Genomic DNA, 27,992 nt, shown 5'->3' with positions numbered 1-27,992 from the left:
TGTAGTAAGTTCACCAATCAAAAGGCACAGAGTAGCTGGATGGATTAAAAAAAAAAGATCCAATAATATGCTGCTTACATGAGACTCACTTTAGATTTAAGTACACACATAGGCTTAAAGTGGAGGGATGGAAAAAGATATGTCATGCAAGTGGAAACCAAAAGAAAGTGGGGATAGCTATACTTAGACAAAATAAGACTGTACAGAAAAACAGTAAAAAAAAAAAAGGACAAATACAGTCATTATATAATAATAAAGTGGTCAATTCATTAGGAAGATATAACAATCTTAAATATACATGCACACAATATCAGAGCACCTAAATAAGATTTTTAATACTAACAGATCTTAAGGGAGAAAGAGATAATACAATAACAGTAAGGGACTTCAATACACTACTTTCAACAATGGGTAGATCATCCAAACAGAAAATCAACAAGGAAACACTGGACTTAAACCATACAAGTGGTCATAACGGACATACACAGAACATTCCATCCAACAGCAAAATACACATTTTTCTCAAGTGCACAAGGAACATTCTCCAGGATATACCATATGATAGGACATAAAACAAATCTTAACAAATTTAGGAAGACTGAAATCATACCAAGTATCTTTTCCAACCACAGTAGTATGAAAATAGAAATCACTAAGAGGAAAGCTGGAAAATCTATAAATATGTGGAAAGTAAACAGCACACTCTTGAACAACTAACGGGTTAAAGAGATAAATCAAAAGGAAAAAAAAGAAACCTCTGAGCAAATGAAAATAGAAACATAGGACACCAAAACACATAGGATGCTACGAAAGCAGTTCTGCGAGGGAAGATTATAGTGATAAATGAATATGTTAAGAAAACAAAAGACCTCAAATAAACAACCTAACTTTACCCTTCAAAGAACTAGAAACAGAAGAACAAACTAAGCCCAAAGTTAGTGGAAGGAAGGAAATAAAGTTCAGAGTGGAAATTAATGAAATAGAAACCAGAAAAATAACAGAAGAGATCAACAAAACTAATAGCTGTTTTTTTAAAGATAAAATTGACAAACTTCTAGCTAGACTAAGAAAAAAAGAAGATTCAAATAAATAAAATCAGAAATGAAAGAAGAGACATTACAACTGATACTACAGAAATACATAGGATCATAAGAGATTCTTATGAACAATTATATGACAACAAACTGGATAACCTAGAAGAAATGGATATATTCCTAGAAACATACAACCTACAAGACAGAATCAGAAAGAATTAGAAATTATGAACATTCCAATAATGAGTAAGGAGATTAAATCTGTAACCAAAAAGCTTCTAACACAGAAAAACCCAAAACCGGATGGCTTCACTGGTGAATTCTACCAAACATTTAAGGAAAAAATAATGCCAATCCTTCTCAAACTCTTTCAAAAAACTGAAGAGGAAGGAATACTTCCAAACTCCTTTTACAAGGTCAGCATTATCCAGATGAGGACACAACAGGGAAATAAAACTATAGGCCAATATCCCTAATGAACACAGAGGCAAAAATTCTCAAAAAAAAAAATTAGCAAATTGAATTCAAACTACATTAAAATGATCATATACCACGACCAACTGGGATTTATCTATGGCATACGAGAATGGTTTAACATACACAAATAAACAGATGTGATATATCACATTAATATAATGAAAGATAAAATCTTATAATCACCTCAATAGATGCAGAAGAAAACATTTTACAAAACACAACATCATTTCATAATAAAAACCCTCAACAAATTGAGTATAGAACATATTTCAGCATAATAAGTCATATATGACCAACACACTTCACCACATATATATATATACATATATATATACACACACACATATATATACACACACTATTCTATTTGAATAGAAATTTCTCCAAAGATCTATAAATACAAATGGCCCATAAGCACATGAAAAGATGCTCAACATCATTAGTCATATGGGAAATGCAAACCAAACCACAATATGATACCGTTTCACACATACTAGCTTGGCTATAATAAAAAACACAATAATAAATTTGGGCATGTGGAGAAATCAGAATGCTTGTACACTGTTGGGAATGTACAATGGGTGTAGCCACTTTAGGAAAGTTTGGTCTTACTCAAAATGTTAAACGTAGAGTTCTGATGTGACCCAGCAATAATAGTTCTCAGTATTTCCCCAAGAGAACTGAAAACATAGGCTCAAACAAAAACTCATACACAACTGTTCACAGAAGCATTATTTATAATAACCAAAAAGTGGAAACCACAAAAATGTCCATCAACTGGTTTCAATACAATGGACTATAACATAGCCATAACAAGGAATGAAGTACTGATACATGCCACAACATGAATGAACCTCAACATCATTAAGGTAAGTGAAAGAAGCCAAGATACAAAAGGCTACGTATTATATGATTCCATTTGTATGAAATGTCCAGAAGAGGAAAATCGATCGAGACAAACAGAAGATTAATTGTTGCTTAGGTCTGGATGTTGAGAGCGAAAGAGAAGTGACTGTAAATGGGTATAGGATTTCTTTTAGAGGTGATGACAATGATCTAAAGTTGATTACAGTGATAGCTGCGCAACTCTGAATATATTATAAACCATTGAATGGTATGATTTAAATAGGTGAATTGTATGGCGTGTGATTTTTATCTTAATAAAGCTGTTTAAAAAATCAAACTGAGATTATTAGAAATGCTTTTGCTAAATTTTAATTGGATATCTCTGTAATTCTAAAAATAAGTAAGTCATTTAAAAGTTGACTTAAAAGGCTCATTTTCTGAGAAATTTATGCATTTGTAATAACACTGTAGCAGTTAGATGCTTCACTTTCAGGAGAAGTAAATACATCTGACAACCAAAAATAGAGGAAAAGTAAGTATTAGTAGTTCATTCCATAGGTTCTCTAGTTTGCATCCAGACATACAACTAAAACTAAAATCAATGGTAGGAAATCACTTCAAATAACCAAGAGACAAAACATATCAAGAATTGCATGTTTCTCCCTTTTTATGCTTAACATCACTGATCATCAGGGAAATACAAATCAAAACTACAATGAGATATCTCCTCACATCTGTCAGAATGGCTAAAATTAACAACTCAAGAAACAACAGATGTTGGCGAGGATGTGGAGAAAGGGGAACCCTTTTACACTGTTGGTGGGAATGCGAACTGGTGCAGTCCCTCTGGAAAACAGTATGGAGGTTCCTCAGAAAGTTAAAACAGCTCCTTTACAATCCAGCAATTGCACTACTAGGTATTTATCCGAAGGATACAAAAATACTACCTCAAGGAGATACACGCAGCCCAGTGTTTATAGCAGCATTATCTACTATAGCCAAATTATGGAAGCAGCCCAAGTGTCCACAGACTAATGAATGGATAAAGAAGATGTGGTTTATGGATACAGAGGAATATTACTCAGCAATCAAAAAGAATGAAACCTTCCATCTGCAATGATGTTGATACAGCTAGAGAGTAAAATGCTAAGCGAAATAAGTCAGTCAGAGAAGGACAAATATCATATGATTTCACTCACATGTGGAATTTAAGAAACAAAACCAATGAGCAGATGGAAAAAAAAAGGAAATGAGAGGCAAACCAGAAACAGGATGTCAACTATACAGAACACAGTGATGGTTAGTAAAGGCAAGGTGGGTGGGGGAATTAATATAGGGATTAAGGGTTGTACTTGTGGCGATGAGCACCAGGTGTTGCATGGAAGTGTTGAATCACTCTAGTGTACACCTAAAACTAATATTACGCTGTATGTTAACTAACTGGAATGAAAATAAAAATTTTTAAAAAAGTTCTTCCCTTTTGACTATTAATCTCATTCCTGGGAATAGGCACAAAACCATATATAACAGTACTATTACTGTAACACAAACCTCTAAATCAGTGACTACCTAAGAGTGTTTGCTACTGCTTCAACTATCTCTAATCACAGAGTTCAGTCCAACTGACATATTCATAACAAGATGTTCTCAATGAAGGAAGCACAGCACTGACTTACATGCTGGAGCAAGCTCTTTATCTGGTTGTAAAACAGTATTCTGAATACCACTTCTCTAAAGAACCAAAGGTCCAAAATAAGGACATGATTTGTAACCTATAATATAACCCAATTACATACGATACGAGCAAAAAGTAGACTCATGGTAGCTAACAGTAATTCAGCTTTTACTATATGCTAGGCACTGTACAATATGCTTCACAAATATTCTCTCCTTTATCCTGGTAACCTTAGGTGCTATCATCTCCTTTTTGCAGATTAGGAAACAAAGTTCCGAGAAGTTAGAGGATTGACCAAGGACTGACTGGAGGTAGAAGTGACATCAGAACTCAAACTCCAGCACATAGGACTCCAAATCTTGGTCACTGTATTATACTGCCCAAACAAAACTGAATATAAACTATTATTATAATATGTATATATGGATAAAAAAATTAAAAAAAATGGAAATAAATCTTTAGAATGGTGAGACCAAGAGTAATCTTTTTAAAAATGTCTTTACAGTTTGTACCTGTTCTAATAATAAACGTAAAAGTAATTCAAATACTAAATCCAAAATTATAAGTAAACTGACATTTATGAAATTTAACAATCTCAATTAAATATCTTATAAAACAATAATATAATCAGTTTCATTCAATTTTATACAAGTTATCGTCTGAGATATTCCCCTTAGAAAGAGTGGATCTCAAACTTGAATATGCATTAGAATCCTCTGGAGGGCTTCTGAAAACACAGATTGCTAGGCCCCACTCACAGTTTCTGATTCAACAGGTCTGGGGTGGGTCCCAAAAACTTGCATTTCTAACCAGTTCCCAAGGCATGTTGATGCTACTGGCCCAGGGACAGTTTGAGAACCAGTGTTTTTAGAAAAATTAGCATCATCCCAAATCTAAATACAACTGCATAATCAATTAAAAAATAAACTGAGCCTGGATGGCTCAGTCGGTTAAGCATCCGATTTTGGCTCAGGTCATGATCTTGTGATTCACAAGTTTGAGCCCCGTGTTGGGCTCTGTGTTGACAGCTCAGAGCCTGGAGCCTACTTCAGGTTCTGTGTCTCTCTCTTTCTCTGCCCCTCCCCTGCTTGCACTCTGTCTCTCTCAAAAATAAAGAAACATCAAAATAAAATAAACTTGATGAATTTCTCTGGATTAGTTTAATGTGCTGAACAGCTTGAGAAAACACAGGCTGACTGAATTTCTATCATAGTTCGTCCTCTGAAGAATACAACAGTCAGTTTTTTTGGACCAATTCTTTCTTTCTCTCAATCAAGAGCTACAAACTTTCTAAGGAAGTCAAATAGTTATACTCTAGGCATCTACTGATAACATCAGCTATCTGGGTATCTCTAGCCAAAACTGATTAATTTATTCTTCATTGCTGAACTTTTTTGTAAGAGTCTCAGAAATTAGGATTGCTAAGTCAACTAACAAATTAGAATGAAGAACAGTTATAGTACTAAGAAAAAACCATTCATATAGCAGGCAGTATCATAAGTAGGTAATACCCATATCTTAGCCAATAATTAGTTTCCAATAGTAAGAATAAGGAAGTATTATTTCGGCCTTTCTAGAATAATTTGATCCCAATCAAGTAATCTATTATCATTTTTGCCCACATGCATGTGAACTATGCCATGAAACATACCTATGTTTCTGACCATGATTCCTTTCAGTTCATCCACTTGGGCTTGAGTCTCCACCACTTTGTCTATGCCCTTATTCTCAGAATGATGCTTCTATAAGAAAATAAGATTTAACTTACCGGACATTATTTACAATAGGAAAACAAAAAGAAGAGGAATGACATTGAGGAATGTTATTAAATTATGCTGGTATTGGGGCGCCTGGGTGGCTCAGTCGGTTAAGCGTCCGACTTCGGCTCAGGTCATGATCTCACGGTCCGTGAGTTCGAGCCCCGCGTCGGGCTCTGTGCTGACAGCTCAGAGCCTGGAGCCTGTTTCGGATTCTGTGTCTCCCTCTCTCTGACCCTCCCCCGTTCATGCTCTGTCTCTCTCTGTCTCAAAAATAAATAAACATTAAAAAAAATAAAAATAAAAAAAATAAATTATGCTGGTATTGACACAAAGGATACATGCCATTTCATTTAAAAATTGTCATCAGACCTAGGGAAAAATATAGGCAGCATAAAAAAGTGACAATCTAGGGGCGCCTGGGTGGCTCAGATGGTTAAGCGTCCGACTTCAGCTCAGGTCATGATCTCACAGTTTGAGTTTGAGCCCCGCATTGGGCTCTGTGCTGACAGCTCAGAGCCTGGAGCCTGCTTCAGATTTTGTGTCTCCCTCTCTCTCTGCCCCTCCCCAGCATGCATTCTCTCTCTCTAAGATAAATAAACATTAAAGATTTTTTAAATAAAAAAGTGATACCACGTGTTATAGTATAAAAATATCACATTTAAATAATATAAAGGTATGTATATTATAATATATCAATATACATTCTGCCTTGGGACAGAAGTATGTGGTTCTATAATCTATGCTCACACAAGAAAGGAAAAAAGAGGACTGTAGTTGGGGCAGGGGGAACAGGACAAATAAAAGCACCCCAAATTGTTCCCCACTTCTTCGGTATGATGAAGTAGGGACTGGCCCAGCTTCTGAGCATCTGTTCTTTTATCTGTTGAGATCTGAGTATACATCCCATTTTCATTGGCTTCTTATAGGATCTAGAAATCTAAGACACTGATAATAGTATATATATATATATATACACATATATACATATGTGTATATATATATAATTTTTTTTCTCCCTCACTCTTCCCTACGCCCAGCACCTCCTCACTGCTAGACCCACTACCGCTCCTCTCTCCAACAGTATATATTTTGAAATTATTATCCATAGCTATCCATGGAGTGCTTAATATACAATATTCTGGTCACTTCACCATGCTAAATGCTTCAAAGAAGAAACATTATTTAATCCACCCAAAAACTCCATGATGAAGATGCTTTTATTATTATCTCCATCTGTAGATAACAATCCTGGCACAGATTCATTCATAGGTCACCCACAGATCTGGAGCTAATGATGAACTGGCTAAGTTGGAAGTTTTGCTGCCAGTTCACCCTATTTACCTTTGACTGTGCATTGGTATATTTCTGGTTGGTGATGTTTTACATGGTTTCATATATTTGATTGTTTTCTAGTGGGAAGTATGAAACAAATGAACTGACTGAATAAAGATTTATAACTATTTAAAGGAACTTCATCCCCAGAAGAATGCATATTTATAAGTGTAATACTCAAAAAGAATATTTAAAAAAACACTTAAAGCAGAAGTGAAAAGGAACGCATTCAATTATAATAATTCTTTTTTCTCTCATTCACAACACAATCATAGAACATATGTCTTTGCACTCAAATAGTTTCATGGATAAAAGGGAAGCATTTATAAAGGTCTCAACATCATTAGTCATCAGGGAAATGTAACTTAAAACCACAATGAAATATCACCACACACCCACCAGGATGACTAAAATTAAAAAGATAGACTATGGCAAGCACTGGCAAGAATGTAGAAACATTAGAACTGCTGGTGGGAATGTAAATGGTACAACCACTTTGGAAAAAAGTTTGATGGTTTATTACAAATTGTGGTATATGCATACAATACTATTCAGCAAAAAAGAGACCTACTTATTTATGCAACATGAATGAGTATCAAAAGCTTTACACGGAGCATGCAAGACACACGAGAGTACATAATGTATAATTCCCTTTACAGGAAATTCTAGAAAAGACAAAACTAATTTATAGTGACAGAAAATAGAGCATAGGGTGCCTGTGGCAGAGTGTGGGGGAGGGGACTGACTGCAAAGGGACATCAGGAACTTTTAGAGTAATGGAGATATATCTTGGAAAGGGTGGTATTTCACAGGTGTATATATATGCAAAACTTCACCGAGCTGATGATTAGGTATTCATATAAATCAGCAGACTTGAAAATGACTAAGTTGAGCTGTTCAAAAATTACAATTGCCTCATGGGAGGGTAGAAGGTTAATGTATGAGTTAAAGAGGCCATTTGGCATATTAGTGGATTTATGCACTAGACAGGTAGCTAAAGTAGATGGTATTTAATGTCCTTCCCCATTCCTAGATACGTTGAACACTAGAAAAGAGAATATCACGTTATTTAAAATTTTTCTATCTGGTAAGTTTTCTTATGTTCACATTTAATGGCAAAATCAGAAAAATATATTTGCAGGTCAAGGTCTCCTTTATTCAAAGTGCCTTAAGGTAATAAAGAAGATAGGAATCAAAATACTACATCCTAAAAATATCTTACCAGCTGTGCAGCCAAAACACTTGAGAACTCACTATTCATGGCATATGGGAGTGCTGTCTGTGCTCTTGAACCATATGTTGTCTGGAACCTCTTCTTTATCTCATTCAGAAAATTAAATGCTCGGGAACGTTCAAAATCCTGAAAAGAGACCAACACAGAGTTCACATCAGAAAGTAAACAAAGATGATATGGATGATTAACAACAACCATAAGAACAGCTAACATTACTGAGCAATGATTCCATGAAGAGGAACTAGCACTGACCTCATTTTACAATAAGGAAACAAAGGCTCTGAAAAGGTAACTTGCCAAAGGTCAAACAACTAGTAAAAGAGCTGAAAGTCCAATCCAAATATTAAACAACTAGTAAAAGAAAGAGCTGAGAGTCCAATTCAAATGTTTGGTTACTTCCTACTAAAGATATCAGGATCTAAGTTAGCTTCTTGAGAGCAAGAATTGGGCTTTACTTCCTTCATATCTTTCACAGCATCTAATAAGAAGGCCCAGCACAAGAAGATGCTTAATAAATCCATAATAATACTGCAGTCTTTCACACACAAAGATAACACTACTGATAAATACTTTCAATTGGGTTTTTTCAGTAGTGATGGTACACTTGAAAAGATCAAGTGATGTACCCTTGTCTGGTCCCAGCCAAAAAGTATTTACATATGTATAAAATTACAACTCAAGAAACAGAAAACTCAACTCTGATGAACCCAAATTTAGTGATATTTCTCATATATTCCAATAAAGATTAAACCCTGACCTATGGCAATCGTGCCAATTCCATGCCTCTTGTCATTGATCAATTTAGAAATAAGTATGTAACCTACTCCCAGCCAATGAGCAATTTCAGATATAGCTGGATTTTAAAAATAATTTTAGAAAACAATGGGGCGCCTGGGTGGCTCAGTTGGTTGAGCATCCAACTCTTGATTTTGGCACAGGTCATGATCCCAGGGTCATGGGATCGAGCCCTGCATCAGGCTCTTTACTGAGCATGGAGCTTGCTTAAGATTCTCTCTCTGCCCCTCTCACCCCTTGTGCCCTCTCTCTCTCTAAAATGAAAAAAAAAAAAAAAAAAACTACTGTGAAACCAGGGATAAAAATCATTGTGATGGTCACTATGGTTGACACTCATCTCCATTTCACCCAAGATGATTATTAGTCTATGCCAAGGGTTCGTAAGCTGGGGTCAATGGTCCGAATTCAAGGGGTCCATGTACTTGAATAGAAAGAAAAATGACATTATTTTCAGTAAGTTTTAACTTAAATTTCAAATCTGAGTGTAGGTAACAAACCAAAACAATACCAAACAGTATCTGTCACTCTGTCACCAACAGAAATCTTTTTTTCACATACCATTAGTTATAGATATCTCAAAATCTCATTTATATCATCGCCATTTCAAAATTATTATTAGTCATTAGACCTCTGACTAGATCTTGTTACTTAACAAATTCATAAAGAAGCATATACATTATCTATCAATTTTTAAAATACTCTGAATACTGTATTTCAATATAATTGGTTTTGTTTCTAATCACGTATTTCATACACTTAAAAACATCCTAGGAGGGGCCTATGAGTGTCAAAGGAGTCTGTGGCACAGTAAAGATTAAACCCTGACCTATGGCAATCATGCCAATTCCATGCCTCTTGTCATTGATCAATTTAGAAATAAGTATGTAACCTACTCCTAGCCAATAAGACATGAAAAGAAGTTCACTTTGAAAGCAGGGAGAGAGGACAGTGTGCTTTGGAGAACTTCCCTCATTCTTACAAGAAGAGATTTGAGAAGACATAGTCCCTCTTCTCTGAATACAAAATAAATAAGCATGTGGCTGCATGCAACCATAGGGAAATGTATCTAGGAAGAAGCTGACACCAAGGATAGCAGAGGAGAGAGAAATGACCTTGATGGCGTTGTTAAGTTACTGAGCATTTTGGTCTAGAACCTACAAACTCTAAAAACAGCCTACCAATGTGAACTACAGGTCTACAAAACTGATTATGATATACTGTGATTTTGTTTTCTGAAAGTCTATATACATTAAAAAATTCATTACTGATTGAATAAAATAACCTATTTAATATTTCAGATAAATAAATTTTGGACTGGATACAAAAAAGTCACGATTATGAAGACCAATTCTCACTGCACAATAGGATAAATGTAGAAGCTGCAAGAGATTAGTTAAGCTAAAACTCTACCAAAACTGAGCTGATATGCATGTACCCAGACATCACCTCTTCTTGTCATTTGCTGCTCCATATGATAAATGCAAAGTATAGAAAAAAATGTATCTATGGACACTTATATTCACATCATGTTTACCTACCATAAATATAGATAATTAAGAACTGACTCTATTAACAGTATACATACTTAAATAGCAACATGTCTTCAAGTTACTTACATCATCAGTGATACAAAGATATACAATCCTGTCTTGGCAGATGTAATGAAACAAATAACTGTAGGATAAAAGATATAAAACTTACTGTGGTTATGAGCAATATTGCTTTCACTTCCATCTTCTATGTATAAGCAAATTTAGTACTGCCAATGTGACCATATCATTTACCGATACTATCTATTCTCCCTCTCCCCCTCCCCTATACACCTGTTTCTCTCAAGTCAAACTTGTAAGAATAAATAAGACATTAAAAGAAAGTCTCTACCTTAACTACATAGCACAACAGTATGCACATTACCTATTAAAATGACAGCTGCAAAAGCACAACTGGACTCTTAAGGCCTGAACAAGGGATGACATCTTAGGAGGGACACATCATTAAGATCGACCTCCAATGGGTTATCCGGTCTTCCCTGCCTTCTTTTACGATCTCAAAGCAAACACTTTTTCTACCAAACACTCAACATTAACATTTGTTTGGCATCTACTTGGAGCCAGTTACTGGGCTGGGTGCTGAGGATACAAATAGGCAAAACCATCAGTCCCCGCCTACACCAAGATCACAGTGCAGGGAATTACAGAGCAACATGGTAAAATAGGATGAGGAGAGGCAGTACACGGTGCTCTGGCAACATAAAGGAGACACCTACAGAGTTTAGCAGAGGGTAACGGGAAAGACATCTTGGAGCAAGTGATGTGTAAGCCAAGACCTGAATAGTAAGTAAGAGATGGCAAGGTAAAGAGCAAACAGAGTGTTCCAGAGTAGAAAACCAATAAACATAAAGGCTTGGAGATTAAAAAAAAAAAAAAAAAAAAAAGCACATAATGGGTTTAGTAAAGTCAAAAGAGTCCACATGACTAGAGTCCACATGACTAGAGCATGAAATGGAAAGACAATTTGGCTGCACAGATGAGGCTATGGAAGTAAGCAAATACTAGGTTATAGAATATGTTACAACCTCACTATGCTTTATCCCCAGAATAATGAACAAGCATCAGAAGGTTTTAGCCTGAGGAGAATGTGGTAAGATCGGCCACGTAAAAGGATGTTTTGGCTAGAACACGGAAAACAGACTGAAAGGAGGACCTGACAGGAGACTGCTGTAGTAGAGCAGGTAAGCAAATGAGGAGGGAAATAAACTAAAGTACTATGGGCAATGGAAAAGAAAAGAGAAGAAATAGAACAGAACTTGACAACTGGCTATTGGAAGTGAAGCAGAGGGATAACTCAATTTTGCCTCCTGGATTTTACCTTGGGCAAGTGGACAGATAGGAGTACCTCTTGAATTATACTTTTAATGTCCATATAGAAGCTTAATATGAATAACAAGGAGGTATGGGGAACTCAGGCAAAATGTCTTCCTCCACTACTCTAAAACCGTTCACATCAATTCCATCAATGGCTTCCACATCGCCATGTCCAGTGGCTCTCTCTGAAACATGGTAGTGTTGACCACTTCCTTCTTCTGAAAAGTGTTTTCTCTCCACTAGATTTCCTAACACCAGGCTTGCCTGGTTAATGTGGTAGTCTCTTTCCCTCTCTATTGATGTTTTCCAGCATCTTCAGCTCCCTGCTCTTTTCTCACACACTCCCTGGATGGTGGCATCCACTGTCATGTTTCGTTGTTGTTTGTTTTCAGCTACCACAATTATGATGATGATTCTCACATCTAGATCTGACCTACTTCCTGAGCTCCAGGCTTACATACACTACTGTCTACTAGACATACCCAACTGGACATACCAGTGACAACTTAAACACAATGTTCAAAATGGAAGTCATCAGTTTCCCCACAAAATTTGTTTCTCCTAAACCACATTAGGGAGTAACTTGGTGCAAAGACCACAAAAAGTTACAAGGCATGGTCCCTGCCACCGAGGAGCCTACCGTCAGGGGACAGAGACAAAAAATAAAGATTGCAATTATGATACAGAGCAATAAGTGCTACAATATGAATAAACAAAGGATGCTATGGAGACAAGCAAAAGGGAGGCACTTGGTCTGGTCTTGGAGTTCAGAGTTTCCAGAAAAGGAAATATCAAAGCTCAGAAAGACAAAGTCAGATTTTTAAAAAAGATAAACATTTTCCAGTAAAAGGTAATAGCTGCTGCAAAGAATAGGAAGAGAGAAAAAACCCAGCACTGAAATGAAAATAGCTAAGTATGGCTGGAGAACAAAACCAAAGGCTAAAGTAGTGGCAGATGAGACCAGAGAAGGAAGCAGTGGCAGATCTTGAAGAATCTTCCTAGTCACATTAATAACTTTACCGACTGCACAGAGTAACTGCTGAAGAAAAGGGACATGATCAGAACTGCCCTTTAGGACTAAAGTAATAATGAGGAAAATAGTTCATCTGGGACCTGTAAAATTAGCAAAAGTTTACCAGGGGGCTAGGAGGAGGAAGACAGTCCAAAAGCATGAAAAAATATATATATACATATATAACAAAGCCAGGAATAACACAGCTAGGACAGGGTATGGCAAGGAGTCCTATAGAGATAAGGGTAGAAAGGTCAGGAATGGACAAAATTGTGAAGGCAGAGTTCGGCCTTTACTCTAAAAGCAATGGGTTTTAAGCCAGAAAGTGTAATCACAGGAATATGCAAAACAGATTAAAGGAAGGAGCAACCAGAAGCCGAATGGTTAGGAGGAAGCTATTAAAAATGAAAAACAATAAAGGCCTAAACTACCACTATGACAAGTGGGGACAGAGGAAATGGAATGGATTGAAAAATGTCTTGTAGGAGAATGGCAAGGATTTGGTGAGAAAGTCAAATATGATTCTTAAATTTTAGGCTTAGCCAACTGAATGGCTGGTGATGTTGTTAAAGAAGAAAGAAATAGCAAGAGGAAGGTCAGATTCAGGCAGAAATGGTTGTAATATGGTAAAAAAGTGGACTTTTTTCTTCTGGTGTACAATAGTTAAAGATATTTTTAATAGAGATGATGGAACATGATTATAAGAAAGAAACAAAGACAGAAGATTAAAAGGAAAAAACTCAGTGATGGAGCCTCACTCTAGAGAATACCAGGCAGGGGTAGATTAGGAAGCAGGTGGGGAGGCATGGCAGGTGCATAATGTTTCCTTCTTGTACTATAACCATATTTTCACTGGATTACATACTCTAGCTTCCCTTGTAGTTAGATATGGCTATGTGACTAAGTTCTGGTTGATAAACTGCGAGTGGAAGGTATATCCCCTACTTCCCGGTCTTGCCTCTAGAAGGTCTGAATGTGCTTTTCCTGGGCATTTTCCTGAGAACTGACTCGGAACACAGAGACCACAAGCCTAATAAGTCTGACAAAATTATAAAGCCAGACTCACAAGAAACTGGGATCACTTGACCCCTAAGACCACGTCTGGACCGGTAAACTATACCAGCGGGCAGCAGACTACAAAACCTGTATAGTTCCCAAAGATGACACACTCTCTAACACCCATTTTGGATGTGGCCAGATGATAACGGACCAGGAAGAGCCTCGTGGAAACAAAGCCAAGATTCAGGGAGAAAAGACAAGGGAGTTCTTCCAATAAAGCAGAACCACTAACCACTCTAGGATCAGAACAGGAAGTCTTTGAAATGGCTGTGAAGTAGTTATTTGAACACTGCTAGGAAGCAGTGACCTCTACGTGTTTCTCATTGTTCCCTTTTCTAAATTGGAGTTTGTAACTTCCACTGTGGTGATGTTGTTCTTCTTCTACAATTGTCTATTGGGTTGGCAGGGGGAGCAGGGGGAACATATGACTTCTCTTTTAGTTTATGGTCAGTAGGTCACAGGAGCCACACCTGGGCCTGATGGAGAAGACTGCATGTCACCCAGACTCTCTGAGCTGGACAGTGACCAGGAGTCTTTCAGGCCATCTCCTGCAGAGAGGATACGTGTTCTAGGTTTGGGAAGAAAAGTACACACAGATATTTGAGTGGCCCAAAAGAGCAGAATGGAAGACTGCACAAGTTGTCTCCTAATATCCTCTAACTTCTAGAGCAATAGAATTTTAGCTGAACATACAGTTGCACAGCTATAAAGGACAAATTCTAACCTCCCTTCTAGCTAGGTTAGCTACATAACTGTGTAGAGAAAAGTAAAACGTAAGCAGAAACTTCTGAACAATAAAACATCGGCCTACTTCTGGACTTGGCCTTTAAAAACACTGGGCAAGTGCAGGGAGTTAACAAGACTAAAGGAGCTGCCTTGGCCACAGCTAATCGAAGACACTAACTGTAAAGGACAGAGCCACCCCACCAGCCTGGAAGCACTCATCGCTGGGATACCTCATTTAAGTAACACCGTAATTTGGGGTATCTCTCTTACAGTGATTTAGAGTAGGTCCTAAATTATACAAGGAGGTAGCTCTGGAAAGCAATAAGAACCTCCTTCTGAGATAAGAACTAAGGAAATCAGGATGAGTTAAATAACAAAAGTTTTTTTAAGTACTGATGAGGAAGGTGGAGGCACCTTTTATCCGATTACTAAGACTTCCCATCTGTGCCCTCCCCAACCCATTCTCCAACTGCCCACCAGATTCTGAAGCAAAACCTGACCATGTCACACCCAGCTGAAAACCTTCAACACCTTCCCATGGCCCACAGAGTAAAGTACAGTCTCTTAACATGGCCTATGAGGCCCTATATGACTTCTCTTCTACCTATCTCTTAGCTTTGTTTTCACCAGGCTGGGTGCCAGTCACAGAATACCACCTGCAGTTCCCTACACATGCCCTATGATCTCATGACTCCGTATTTCTCTACCAGCTGTTCGTTCTATCTAGAATGCGATCTCCCTACCTGCTACCTCCCACCATCTACTTCAATTATCTATGGATTTGACTTTCTCCTCCATTAAACTCTAACCTCTATGAGGGCAAATATTGTGTGATTTCTTGTTGTATCCCCAGCACCAAGCCCAGTGCCTGGCAATAGTCAAGTGCTCAGTAAATATTTACTGAAAGAATGAACAAAGGAATATCATCTCTCTTATCTGTCCCATGTTGCACATATCCTAGAGTTCTATAGCAAAGTCATTTTTACAAGTAACATTGCCATATCTTTCTTTAAAATAGTAATATAACTTCAATAAAATAATTTAAATTTATAATGAATAGAAGCAAACCATTTTCTAAGTTGGTAAAGGTTATTGTTCTGTCAGCTTATTTAAACTATCCACCAAGAACCTCGTTTTCCAGTTTTCTACTATGCTGATTATAATACAATTTACTTCTTTCACCCTCTACCCATGCAGAGCAGAACTCACTTGCCATGTGAGTACGTTAGTTTGTTATTTTCAGAAGGTATCTTAGCCAGAATCTGCTCTGTCACCTCCAGGAAGTTTCCTCCACACCAAGCATGTTTGGCAAGGATAGTCGTTCCCCTGGCAACAACTGCAAAAAGAATGGCCATGGCTTCAATCTATCAAAAGGAAAAAAGACACACAAAACTTAGAATATTTCTTTGACATTATCTTTCAAAAGAAAACTATCATATACCAACACCTACCCAAGGCCAGTTTTTTTTCAATACTCATTTATTTTTTTAATTGAAGTATAGTTGACACACAATGTTACATTAGTTTCAGGTATACAGCAGAGTGATTTGACAATTCTATAAGTTATGCTATGCTCACCACAGTGTAGTTACCATCTTTCACCATGCAAAACTATTACAACATATTGACTATAATCCCTATGGTATACCTTCTATTCCTATAACATTGATTCCATGACTGGAAGCCCGTATCTTCCACTCCCCTTCACCTCTTTTTGCCCACCCCTCTCCCCTCTGGCAACCATGTTTGTCCTCTGCTTTTATACATCCGATTCTGCTTTTTGGGGTTTTTTAATGCATGTTTTTTTACATTCCACATGTAGGTGAAATCATACATTTGTCTTTCTGACCTATTTCACTTAGCATAATACTCTCTAGGTCCATCTATGTTGTTGCAAATGGCAATGGCTCATTCGTTTTTATGCCTGAGTAATAATATTCCTGTGTGTGTGTGTGTGTGTGTGTACGTGTGTACACCACATCTTTATCCATTCATTTACCAATGGATACTTGGGTTCCTTCTGTATGTTTATTATTGTAAATAATGCTGCAATAAACATAGGGGAACATACACCCATTGAAATTAATGTTTTTGATTTATTTGGGTAAATATCTAGTAAAATTACTGAATCATATGGCATTTCTATTTTTGATTTTTTGAGGAACCTCCATACTATTTTCCATTGTGGTTGCATCAATTTACATTCCCACCAGCAGTGCACAAGGGTTCCCTTCTTTCCACATCCTAGCCAATACTTTTATTTTTTTTATTTTTTTTTATTTTTTAATATATGAAATTTACTGTCAAATTGGTTTCCATACAACACCCAGTGCTCATCCCAAAAGGTGCCCTCCTCAATACCCATCACCCACCCTGCCCTCCCTCCCACCCCCCATCAACCCTCAGTTTGTTCTCAGGATCCACATAAGAGTGAAACCATATGGTATCTGTCTTTCTCTGTATGGCTTATTTCACTTAGCATCACACTCTCCAGTTCCATCCATGTTGCTACAAAAGGCCATATTTCATTTTTTCTCATTGCCACGTAGTATTCCATTGTGTATATAAACCACAATTTCTTTATCCATTCATCAGTTGATGGACATTTAGGCTCTTTCCATAATTTGGCTATTGTTGAGAGTGCCGCTATAAACATTGGGGTACAGGTGCCCCTATGCATCAGTACTCCTGTATCCCTTGGATAAATTCCTAGCAGTGCTATTGCTGGGTCATAGGGTAGGTCTATTTTTAATTTTCTGAGGAACCTCCACACTGCTTTCCAGAGCGGCTGCACCAATTTGCATTCCCACCAACAGTGCAAGAGGGTTCCTGTTTCTCCACATCCTCTCCAGCATCTATAGTCTCCTGATTTCTTCATTTTGGCCACTCTGACTTCCTAGCCAATACTTATTTCTTGTCTTTTTGATAGCGGCCATTCTGACAAGAATGAGATAATATCTCATTGTGGTTTTGATTTGCATTTCCCTGATGTTAGTGATGTTGAGAGCTTCCTTTCATGTGTCTGTTGGCCATCTGTATGTCTTCTTTGAAAAAATGTCTATTCAAGTCCTTTGCCCACTTTTTAATTGGATTATTTGGGGTTTATGGTGTTGAGTTATGGAAGTCCTTTGTATATTTTAGATATTAATCGCTCACGAACCTATCATTTGCAAATATCTTCTCCTATCCAGTAGGATGCCTTTTAGTTTTGTCAGTAGTTTCCTTCGCCGTGCAAAAGGTTTTTATTTTGACATAGTCCCAATAATTTATTTTTTATTTTTTCCCTTGCCTCAGGATACATATCTAGAAAAAAATGTTGCTAAAGCTGATGTCAAGGAAATTACTGCCTATTTTTCTTCTAGTTTTACAGTTTCATGTTTCACATTTAGGTATTTAATCCATTTTGAGTTTATGTATGGTGTAAGACAGTGGTCCAGTTTTCCCAGCATCATTTGTTGAAGAGACTGTCTTTTCCCTATTGTATATTTTTACCTCTTTTGTTGAAGTTTAATTAACCACATAATTGTGGGTTTATTTCTGGGCTCTCTATTCTGTTCCAATGATCCATGTGTCTATTTTTGTGCCAGTACCATACTGTTTTGATCACTACAGCTTTGTAATATATCTAGAAATCGGGGATTGTGATACTTCCAGCTTTGTTCTTATTTCTCAGATTGCTTTGGCTATTCAGGGTCTTTCGTGGTTCCACACAAATTTTAGGACTATTTGTTCCAGTTCTGTGAAAAATGCTATTTTGATATGGATTGCACTGAATCTGAAAATTGCTTTGGGTAGTATGGACATTTTAACAATATTAATTCTTCAAATCCATGAGCACAGGGTACCTTTCCATTTGTTTGTGTACCTGGAAACAGTATTGACCAAGGTCAATAACACTAACACTAACACTAATGTAAGACACTTAAAAACAGGCTTAACAAAAAGGTCACAGTCTTGTACAAACTTACGACCCTAAACCATGTTGATATGCATAGACATATAGAGATACACCAAATATGTACATGTGTGTGTATACAACGTAATGTATGTCACACACACACATTGATAGGGTGCATTTACAAATTATACAACACAATCAGATATCACCACTTGAAAAGCAATTACCATAAGCAAAGGGACATAAATAGAGGTGTTTCATCCTTTTTTTTAACTGAGGCACAATTAACATACAGTGTTATATTAGTTTCAGGTGTACAGTATAATAATTCAACAATTCTGTGCATTACTCAGTGCTCATCACCGTAAGTGTACTCTTAATCCTCTTTATCTATTTCACTCAACCCCCACCCCCCCCCACCCTCTGACAATCACTAGTTTGTTCTCTGTATTTAACAGTCTGGTTTTTTGTGTGTCTCCTTTTTTCTTTGTTCTGTTTCTTAAATTCCACATATGCAGTAATCCCATCCTGAAAATTTATCCTAAGAAAATAGTTCAACAGAAGTTTGACTCTAGATTCACAAAAAATACATAATAACAATAAAAATAGCTCATATTTATTAAGTGTTTACTGTGTGCCAGAGACCATTTTAAACACTTTACAATTATTAACTCACTCAATCCTTTCATCAATTACATTATACACTATTATGATACTTACACTAAACTGAGCAAACTGAAGTATAGATGACTTACACAGTTTTCCCAAAATTACAGAGCTAGTAAGTGGTAACAGCTGGAATTTAAACCCAGGTGGTATGGTTCTAGAACCCACAATCTTATCCCAAACTATGTAGTGCCTCTACTTTAAAGGCATCATCCATAATAGAAACAAACTGGAAACAACCCAAACCTTCTATAAGAGGAATGGCTCTATAAATTATGGTAAGGTCTTTCATAAACAAAACATTTCTAAAACAATATACAGCATGAGTTTAGGTCTATTTTTCTCATATAATGAATTTGTACTATTTTTTCCATGTAACTTCCTCATTTCTCTTATCTATAGAATAAATTTATAAAAAGAGATGACAAAGTACTTTTCTATTCTAACTCTTCAACTTAATGTTTTTTGTTAACATGTTCAGTTTCATCCAACAGGCCAGTGGTTCTTAAAATGTAGGTTAATGAGTTATCCTGGGCAGAAGAATGACAGTCACTATTAAAAATTCAAATTCTTGGCATCATCACCTGAAATTCTGATTCAGTAGGCTTGAGGTGACACCATGGAAATACGTATTTGAGACAAGCCTGTCTGGATGCAGATGATTCACACAACCATATTTTGTGAAATACAGCAACAGACCATAAAAATGCTTGAGGTCAGGGAATCCTCAGACTCCTTCCTGGAATCTCACACTAAAAGACAGCACACAGAGAAGAAGCACTCATCTGTCACTTGAGCTAAACACCTCCAGGGTCTCTTCTTCACTCCACTCTCTAAATAAGGGTATTCCCCCGGGTTGTGTCCTTCGCCATCATCTTCTTTCTGGATTTCTCTTTACACATATGTATCAAGTTACTATTTCCAAATCACTTTCTTGTATATTATATCCCTTGATCCTAAAAGCCTCAACTGACCCTATAACATGCCTCAGGTACTGCTTCACTTCTTAAAATCACAATCTACACACTATCTCTGCTTCTCTAGTTCTTACCTCTTCAACTTACTATAATCTGGGTTTTGCCCTAAAGAGTCCACAAAACCATGCTTGCTAAGATCATCAACAGCCTCTATGCTACAAAATTCAGTGGACACTTCTCTATTATCACTTACTTGACCTCTTAGCAACAGTCAACATTGCTGACTAACCCTCCTTCTTGAAACACTCCTACATGTCTGGATGCTCCTTGTTTTCTTTTTGAGCCCTCCTCTTCTAGCTAACTTCTAAATGTTGACTTTCCATGGGTATTAGTTCTACGCTCTCATCCCAAGAAGAGCTCACCTACACCTGTTATTTTAAACATGATTTATTTGCTGAAGACATTGCATATAGAAAAAGAAAAACAAAGGCACAACCAAAGTTAAGGGAAAACCAAAGACAAAATTCACGGCACAACAAATAGTTGAGAGAAAAGTAGATGAACAGGGACCCACAAAGAAGACTGAGGAGGACCAACTGAGAAAGTCAGAGAAAAGCCAGAAGAGTGTGGTGGCCTGAAAGCCAAAGGGAAAACAAGCTTCAAGAAGGAACAAGTGTCAGCTACTACCTGTGTTCACTGATGCATAGTAGGGAGACTGTAAAAGAGCCACTAAAATTCAATAAAGAAGCAAGTCATTAGTCAAAGAGATATGTAGTAGAATGGAACAAAACCACAAAGAGAAACAGAGACAAGAAATTATATGGTCCATGAGACAGATGAAAAAGAAGCAGCTTCAGTCCCTTAGCAGCTTCAAGAAGTAAACTGAATTTGGCAACAATACAAAAAAAGTCTACTGTCTTAGTGGACCAGAAGTTCATTATGAACTGACATCAGGTAATTGCTTAAAATGCTTACATAATCCTAAATTACATTAAGAAACAGTGTCTTGATCTTTTAAAGTACTATTACCATTATACTCTGTGCTGGTTAGAATACATGTGGAATACTGAACTCAACTCTGAGTATGGTATTTCAAGATTGGATGGAAGGGCAACATTATGGTTAAGGAACCTGGACATGCTATCATTTGAAGAATGGCTAGAGAAACTAGGAACATTTAACATTAAAAAAAGAAGACTTAGAACGTGACAGCAGCCTTGAAGTTTACATGAAGTACAGTCACCTAGAACAGGGAGTGCATTATTTGGAATATAATTAGGAACAAATGTCTGTTAAACATCAGGTACACAGCCACAGAAATTTTTACTTTCTTCTCATGTGTCAATAATAGGAATTTCTTACTCTCTTCTAGACTGTTAAAAACCTCACCTATTATCAAGTCTCATCTTCCCCCACTGTAACTCTCTTGCAATAGAATCTTTAATGTCTTTTTCAGCTTTTTTTTTCATTTTTTAGAGACAGTGAGCATGCATGTGGGGGTGGGGGGGGCAGAGGGAGAGAGAGAATCTTAAGCAGGCTCTAGGCCCAGCACAGAGCCTGACGTGGGGCTCAGTCTCATGACTGAGATCACGACCTGAGCCAAAATCAAGAGTCAGACACTTAACTGAGTGAGCCACCCAGGAGCCCCAATCTTTTTAAGTTTTTAATTCCAGTTTAGTTAACACATAGTGTAAAATTAGTTTCAGGTGTACAATTCAGTGATTCAACACTTAACACCCAGTGCTCACAAGTGCATTCCTTAATCCCCATCACTTGAACCAGTAATGTCTTTTTTTTTTTTTTAACATTTATTTATTTTTGAGAGAGAGAGAGAGACAGAGAGACAGAGTGTGAGCAGGGGACTGGTAGAGAGAGAGAGGGAGACACAGAATCCGAAGCAGGCTCCAGGCTGTGAGCAGTCAGCACAGAGCCCGACGTGGGGCTCTAACTAAAGAACTGTGAGATCATGACCTGAGCCGAAGTTGATTTCCTTTTTCTTTTTTTTTTTAATGTTTATTTATTTTTGAGACAGAGAGAGGACAGAGTATGAATGGGGGAGGGTCAGAGAGAGGGAGACACAGAATCGGAAGCAGGCTCCAGGCTCTGAGCTGTCAGCACAGAGCCCGACGCGGGGCTTGAACTCACGGACCGCGAGACCATGACCTGAGCCGAAGTCGGCCGCTTAACCGACTGAGCCACCCAGGCGCCCCAACCTGAGCCGAAGTTGGACGCTTAACCGACTGAGCCACCCAGGCACCCCTGAACCTGTAATGTCTTCATGAGTATTGGGATAATAGAAACAGCTGTAAAAGAATACTGCATTTAAAGTGAGAAAACCTGGCTCTGCTAATTATTAGCAGTATGTGAATGTCTAATAAATCCTAACATGCTATATAAATATAATATTCAAGAAAAAAAGAATGAAAAAGATAAGCCAGAGAGAAAAGAGAAGGGGAAAAAAACCCAATGATGAAATATAAAGGAAAGCCCTGTCTCAACACAGTTCTCTTTCTCATTCCTTTCTGGGTCCCAGAGCCGTTATCCCAATTCTACTTCCTTCCTGCTAAGAGTCCTGTATGAGTTTCCTGTGGCTTCCTTGACAAAGTATCAAAAGCTGCAAAGGCTTAAAACAAGAGAAATTTACTGTCTCCTACTTCTGGAGGCCAGAAGCCCAAAATCAAGATGTTGGCAGGGCCAGGCTCCCTCTGAAATGTGTAGGGGAGAATCTTATCTCTTCCTAGCTTCTGGCAGTTGGCTGGCAATCCTTCACATTCCTTGCCTTTTAATGCAGCACTTCAATCTCTGCCTCCATAGTCATATGGCATCCTCCATGTGTACCCATGTCTTCACACAGCAGTCTCTGTGTCTTTTCTTATTAGGACACCTATTCCAGTAAGTCCTCACTTTAACTTACATCTTAATTACATCTGCAAAGACCATCATTTCCAAATAAAGTCACATTCATAGGTACCAGTGGTCAAGATTCAACATGTCACTTTTGAGGACACAAAACATCTTAGAAACTCACTGTTCCCCCCAATCATTCCTACTCTCTCTTCTACATGTATTCACATCATCCCAACTTGCCTCCCACTTCTCTCCGAAACCATTATCCTCTTTCCTTACTCACATTATAGGCCTGTCTTTAGGGTGATGGGCCATAAGGGCAACCTCCAACAGCCTGGAGTTAGAAAGACCTGTTTCTACTGCCTAGAAGATTCCAAGGAAAGGTCATTTTTGTTTCAGTTGCTGGGATTCCAAAAAAAGATATGCTATGGAGGAATCCAACTGAGAATTCTAGATGTAGTTTTTTATAGAGGAATTATTAAATTGTGGTGGAGGTCTTTAAGCCCATTAAATTAAAGATTAAGTAAGATGTTACCAGTTGGCATAACAACTGAAATGCCCTGAATAGCATTATTTATAAAGAAAAAGGCATCAAGTTTCAAATAATCTTAAAAAGGAATTTTTGGAATATATCCATTAGTAAGTAATGGATTACCTGTATTAAAAACAAAGTGCTTCCCATACCCCATCCAGAAAAAAAAAATAAAAATAAAAAAATAAAAGCAAATTGCTAACAAAATAGCACAGCAACAATACAAACACTGCTCCTCAGCGGAGGCATCTTCAAGTAGAGATTGAAGACTGTTTTAGAGAACTGAGTAAAGAAAAAGGCCAAGTCAATTTTTCTCACATTCAAGTCTATGTGTTCTGACAAATTTTTTAACGTTGATTTATTTTTGAGAAAGAGAGAGAGACAGAAGGAGGGGCAGAGAGGGAGACAGAGGATCTGAAGCTGGCTCTGCGCTGACAGCAGAGCCCAATGTGGGGCTCAAACTCACCAACTGTGGGATAATAACCTAAGTCAAAAAGTCAGATGCTTAACCAACTGAACGACCCAGGCACTCCTAATTTTTTAATTCTATATTTTTATTTTGATAACATCAAAAAATTTATGTAAATATTCTGGATCTACACATACACCTTATAAATGAGCAATGGCACACAATTCCATGCTGCATTTGCATTATGAAGGCCTAAGTGCCAAGAAATTCTTTAAAATGACAGTGCCTAATTTTTAATGTCTTGGAAGCATGTGTCTGGCTGCTCTTAGGCTAGCAAATCCTAAAATCATAATGACAATAATGACTCAAGAACTCCTGTATTCTTGTTGTGTTTTTTAATCAGTTACAAAGACATAATTTATCTTTTGCAGTAACAATTTACAATTGAAATCTATCTGCATAATAAAAACCTTTTATTTGAAGAATTAAGACTTGACATGCTGAAGATGACAGAGTAGCAGAATAACATTAACAATTATCTCAGGCTAAGGAGAAAATAATACTTAAAGATATGTCTGAACCAAGCAGAAACCAAATGATACTATAATGTGTTTTATGAATAAAGGATGTGCAACTGTTCAAACAAAAAAGAAGTGGAAGAATTAACTTCTGACATAGCCCATGGTTATAGTCAGTGTAAAATCAAAAGAACACATTCTGTATCATTATTTATATTATTGCAAGGGGGTGTGTTATGTTAATCCCTGCAACAGTTCATTAGCAGAATGTTCCACAGGGAATACATAATGGCAATTAGATTTTTTCCACCCTTTTATACTATTAAATTGGCCCAATAAATTAAATGGGAGAGGGGCATGGAAAGTGCTCAGGAAAGGATGGGAACTCATTCTAGAGGGGAGCTATGGAACAAGAGAAGCTATAGAAGTGAGATCAAATTAGGGAAGGTAAACTAGTCTGATGAGATGGAATGGTCCACATTTGGTGGTTGGGAAGGACTAGGGATAAGTCTAATGACCTTATATAAAGAAGGCCTTGTATAAGTTAAGTAATTAATGGATTGGATCAAATAGTTTTTCTATTTCAGTTCAACACATATGTCCTAAGGGTTTACTATATGGCAACCAATGTAGTAGACACTGGTGGCATGGAGGCCATTAAGAAAGGACCTCTATACTCAAGGGAGCCATAGTATAATTGGAAAGAAAGACATAAACAAATAAATGAAATAAAGTATAACCAGTGAATAATCTAAAAATGTACACAATTGTTCAGATTTCTTAAAGTTTTGTGATTATTTCACCTGGGTGAAGAAAAAAAAAAAAACAGGTGTCAGCCTATGTATTAGGAATTTCCTCAGCATAAAGAAGATGTGGTATATATACACAATGGAATATTACTCAGCCATCAAAAATAATTAACCAATGTGGATGGATCTGGAGGGTATTATGCTAAGCAAAATAAGTCAGAGAAAGACCAATACCATACGACTTCACCCATATGTGGAATTTAAGAAACAAACAGATGAACATATGGGGGGGGGGAGGAAAAAGAGAGGGAAACAAACCATAAGAGTCTTGAAGACAGGAGAACAAACTGAGGGTTGATGGAGGGAGGTGGGAGGGCTCGATGGGTGATGGGTATTAGGAGGTCGCTTGTTATGATGAGTACTGGATGTTGTACTTAAGTGATGAATCACTGGATTCTACTCCTGAAACCAAAAATGCACTGTATGTTGGGGCACCTGAGTGGTTCAGCTGGTTAAGTGTCCGACTTCGGCTCAGGTCATGGTCTCATGGTTCATGAGCCCAAGCCCTGTGTCTGGTTCTGTGCTGACAGCTTGGAGCCTGGAGCCTGCTTTGGATTCCTTGTCTCCCTCTCTCTGCCCCTCCCCTGCTCTCTCTCTCTCTCTCTCAAAAATAAATAAACATTAATTTTTTTTTTAAAATAATGCACTGTATGTTAACTAGAAATAAAAATTTGAAAAGGAAAAAATATATGTAACTCAGATTTTTAAAAAAGCATTTCATTAACATACTGTTAAAACTATTTCTCTTTGGAAGAAAGGTCAAAGTCTATTTTATCATTACTGGCTTTCCAGTGCCCAGCACAGTGCCTGGCATATAATTTTCCCACAAATATTTGTTAAATGAATGAATACTGAGCATGTTTTGGTTTAAACAACAGATAACTTTATATTCAGTAGGACCTGGTAAGAAGGATATTTTGATTACTAAATTATCTCCTTAAATAAGATAAAGCAGTTGAGCTGCCTTAATCTAATCTAATCCCCAACTCTTCTGTCCTGGTCTTAGGAGGAAATAAGCCAATGGCAGATAAACTACCAATTCTGATGTAATAACCTTAGAGGAGACAGAAGAATGATGAACAAATATTGATATGGCAGAGGAAAATGTGTTTATGAAAAGCCTGGAGTCTGGTCACAGACGTGGTGTATTCTTCTTGGCGTTACAAATATTCTTTCAGGGTGATGTTCTGAACCCAACCCAATCCCTCTGACTTTCTCAGGATAGAAGCCTACCCTGCTAAGTCAACAACCTGTTCTATTTTATATTAACTACCACCACCACCACATCACATCATCTGGATTATTCCTGTTCCCCCCCCCCCCCACACACACAAACATGTGAACTAATGAGAGTAGCAATCTCGTATGTCTTGTTTCTAGCTATATCCTTTGAACTTGGAAGAGTATCTAGAACATATTAGCTGTTCAATCAATATTTGTTAGACATATGAATGGGTCTGGTCTCAGCCACAGCTATTCAAAGGGAAAACATGTCTCTGGGATCAAGTGTGGGGCAATGGAGATACAGGTAGTTGAGAGCAATTAACAAGACAGAAAGAAAAGGACTTGACAACTGGTCGTTTGGGGCGGGGGTTATGGGAGAGGGAGATATAAAGCATTTACCGAAGTGTCCAGTACATGGCCAGAGTTTGTTAAATATTGGCCAATTATAACAACATACAGGTCTGACGCTGTGGAAATAGATCTGGGTAGAGATACAGAGTACCTATCCGAACTGAGGCAGAAGAGGAATGTCAACAATGGGTGGTGAAGAAACGGCACGCGGAAGGATAGAAACCCACGAAGGAGTTCAGAAGTAGGAGATGAAGCAGAAAAGTGACGTCATCAAAACAAGGGCGTAGAGACGAGTCGTCAAAAGACTCAAGAGAGGTCTTTTAGAATACGAACTGAGGGAAAGTTAACATCTTCCTCCTCCTGTAACAACTTAAGTGACGCATTCTGACACTCTTTAATTCGAGGCCTTTTCAGAGGCAGAAAACGCACTTCGCCAAAACTGAACCTACCCGACAATTCGAACCGTCGACATCAGAGAAGCCCAAGTCACCCTTGCACTGCTTCCTCAATCCACCCCAGCACCTTCCAGTCCACACCTCTACCCTCCCTCCGCCGTCGTCTCTCCGCCTCCTGCCGAGCGTGCCCCGTTCCATTTACCTGTCCGGGCACCCCCTGAGAGCGCGTGGGCTCAGGACAGAGGGGCGCAAGTCAGAGCCGGACCGCCGATTGCCCGCTCCCAGAGGAGGCTGGGACCCGACGCCGCCGGCTTCCGCGTAAAGCGCCCCGCCCGCGCGCGGCCTCCTGGGAATGTGAGCGCTCCTCCAATGGGAGTGGGCTGGGGGGGGCGGGGTCTGCTGCATTCCCATCCCCAACACTTCCCAGCAGCCGCACTGCATTCTGGGAATGGTAGTTCCAATTGGCTTATAGCCCGGTCTGTTGCACAGTTGGTAGGTAACTTGTCATAAACAACATCAAGCGCTGATTCTCCGGCAAAAGAAAAGAACGCACAAAAGGAAAGGGCCACAAGGAGTCCACCAGTATTGAGTCTGCGAGATAAACGAAGAGCG

The 27,992-nt window shown here is 37.9% G+C and overlaps 1 protein-coding gene across 1 annotated transcript in view; it reads right to left on the bottom strand.

The window, feature by feature from the left end:
• VAMP7 (vesicle associated membrane protein 7) overlaps positions 1–27,709 on the bottom strand; it is a 56,083-nt gene extending 28,374 nt beyond the window's left edge. Inside the window, exons 1-5 of the mRNA XM_049644550.1 lie at positions 27,583–27,709; positions 16,024–16,178; positions 10,770–10,827; positions 8,347–8,484; positions 5,684–5,774 (exon numbers count right to left, since the gene is read on the bottom strand). Coding sequence (XP_049500507.1) covers positions 5,684–5,774; positions 8,347–8,484; positions 10,770–10,827; positions 16,024–16,169 — 433 coding nt within the window. The 5' untranslated portion in view covers positions 16,170–16,178; positions 27,583–27,709. The remainder of the gene's footprint in view (positions 1–5,683; positions 5,775–8,346; positions 8,485–10,769; positions 10,828–16,023; positions 16,179–27,582) is intronic.
• Between the last annotated feature and the right edge of the window lie 283 nt (positions 27,710–27,992).

Source organism: Panthera uncia, chromosome X (assembly GCF_023721935.1).
Source record: "Panthera uncia isolate 11264 chromosome X, Puncia_PCG_1.0, whole genome shotgun sequence".
Lineage (NCBI taxonomy): Eukaryota > Metazoa > Chordata > Mammalia > Carnivora > Felidae > Panthera > Panthera uncia.
This window is presented reverse-complemented; position numbering and strand designations above follow the sequence as displayed.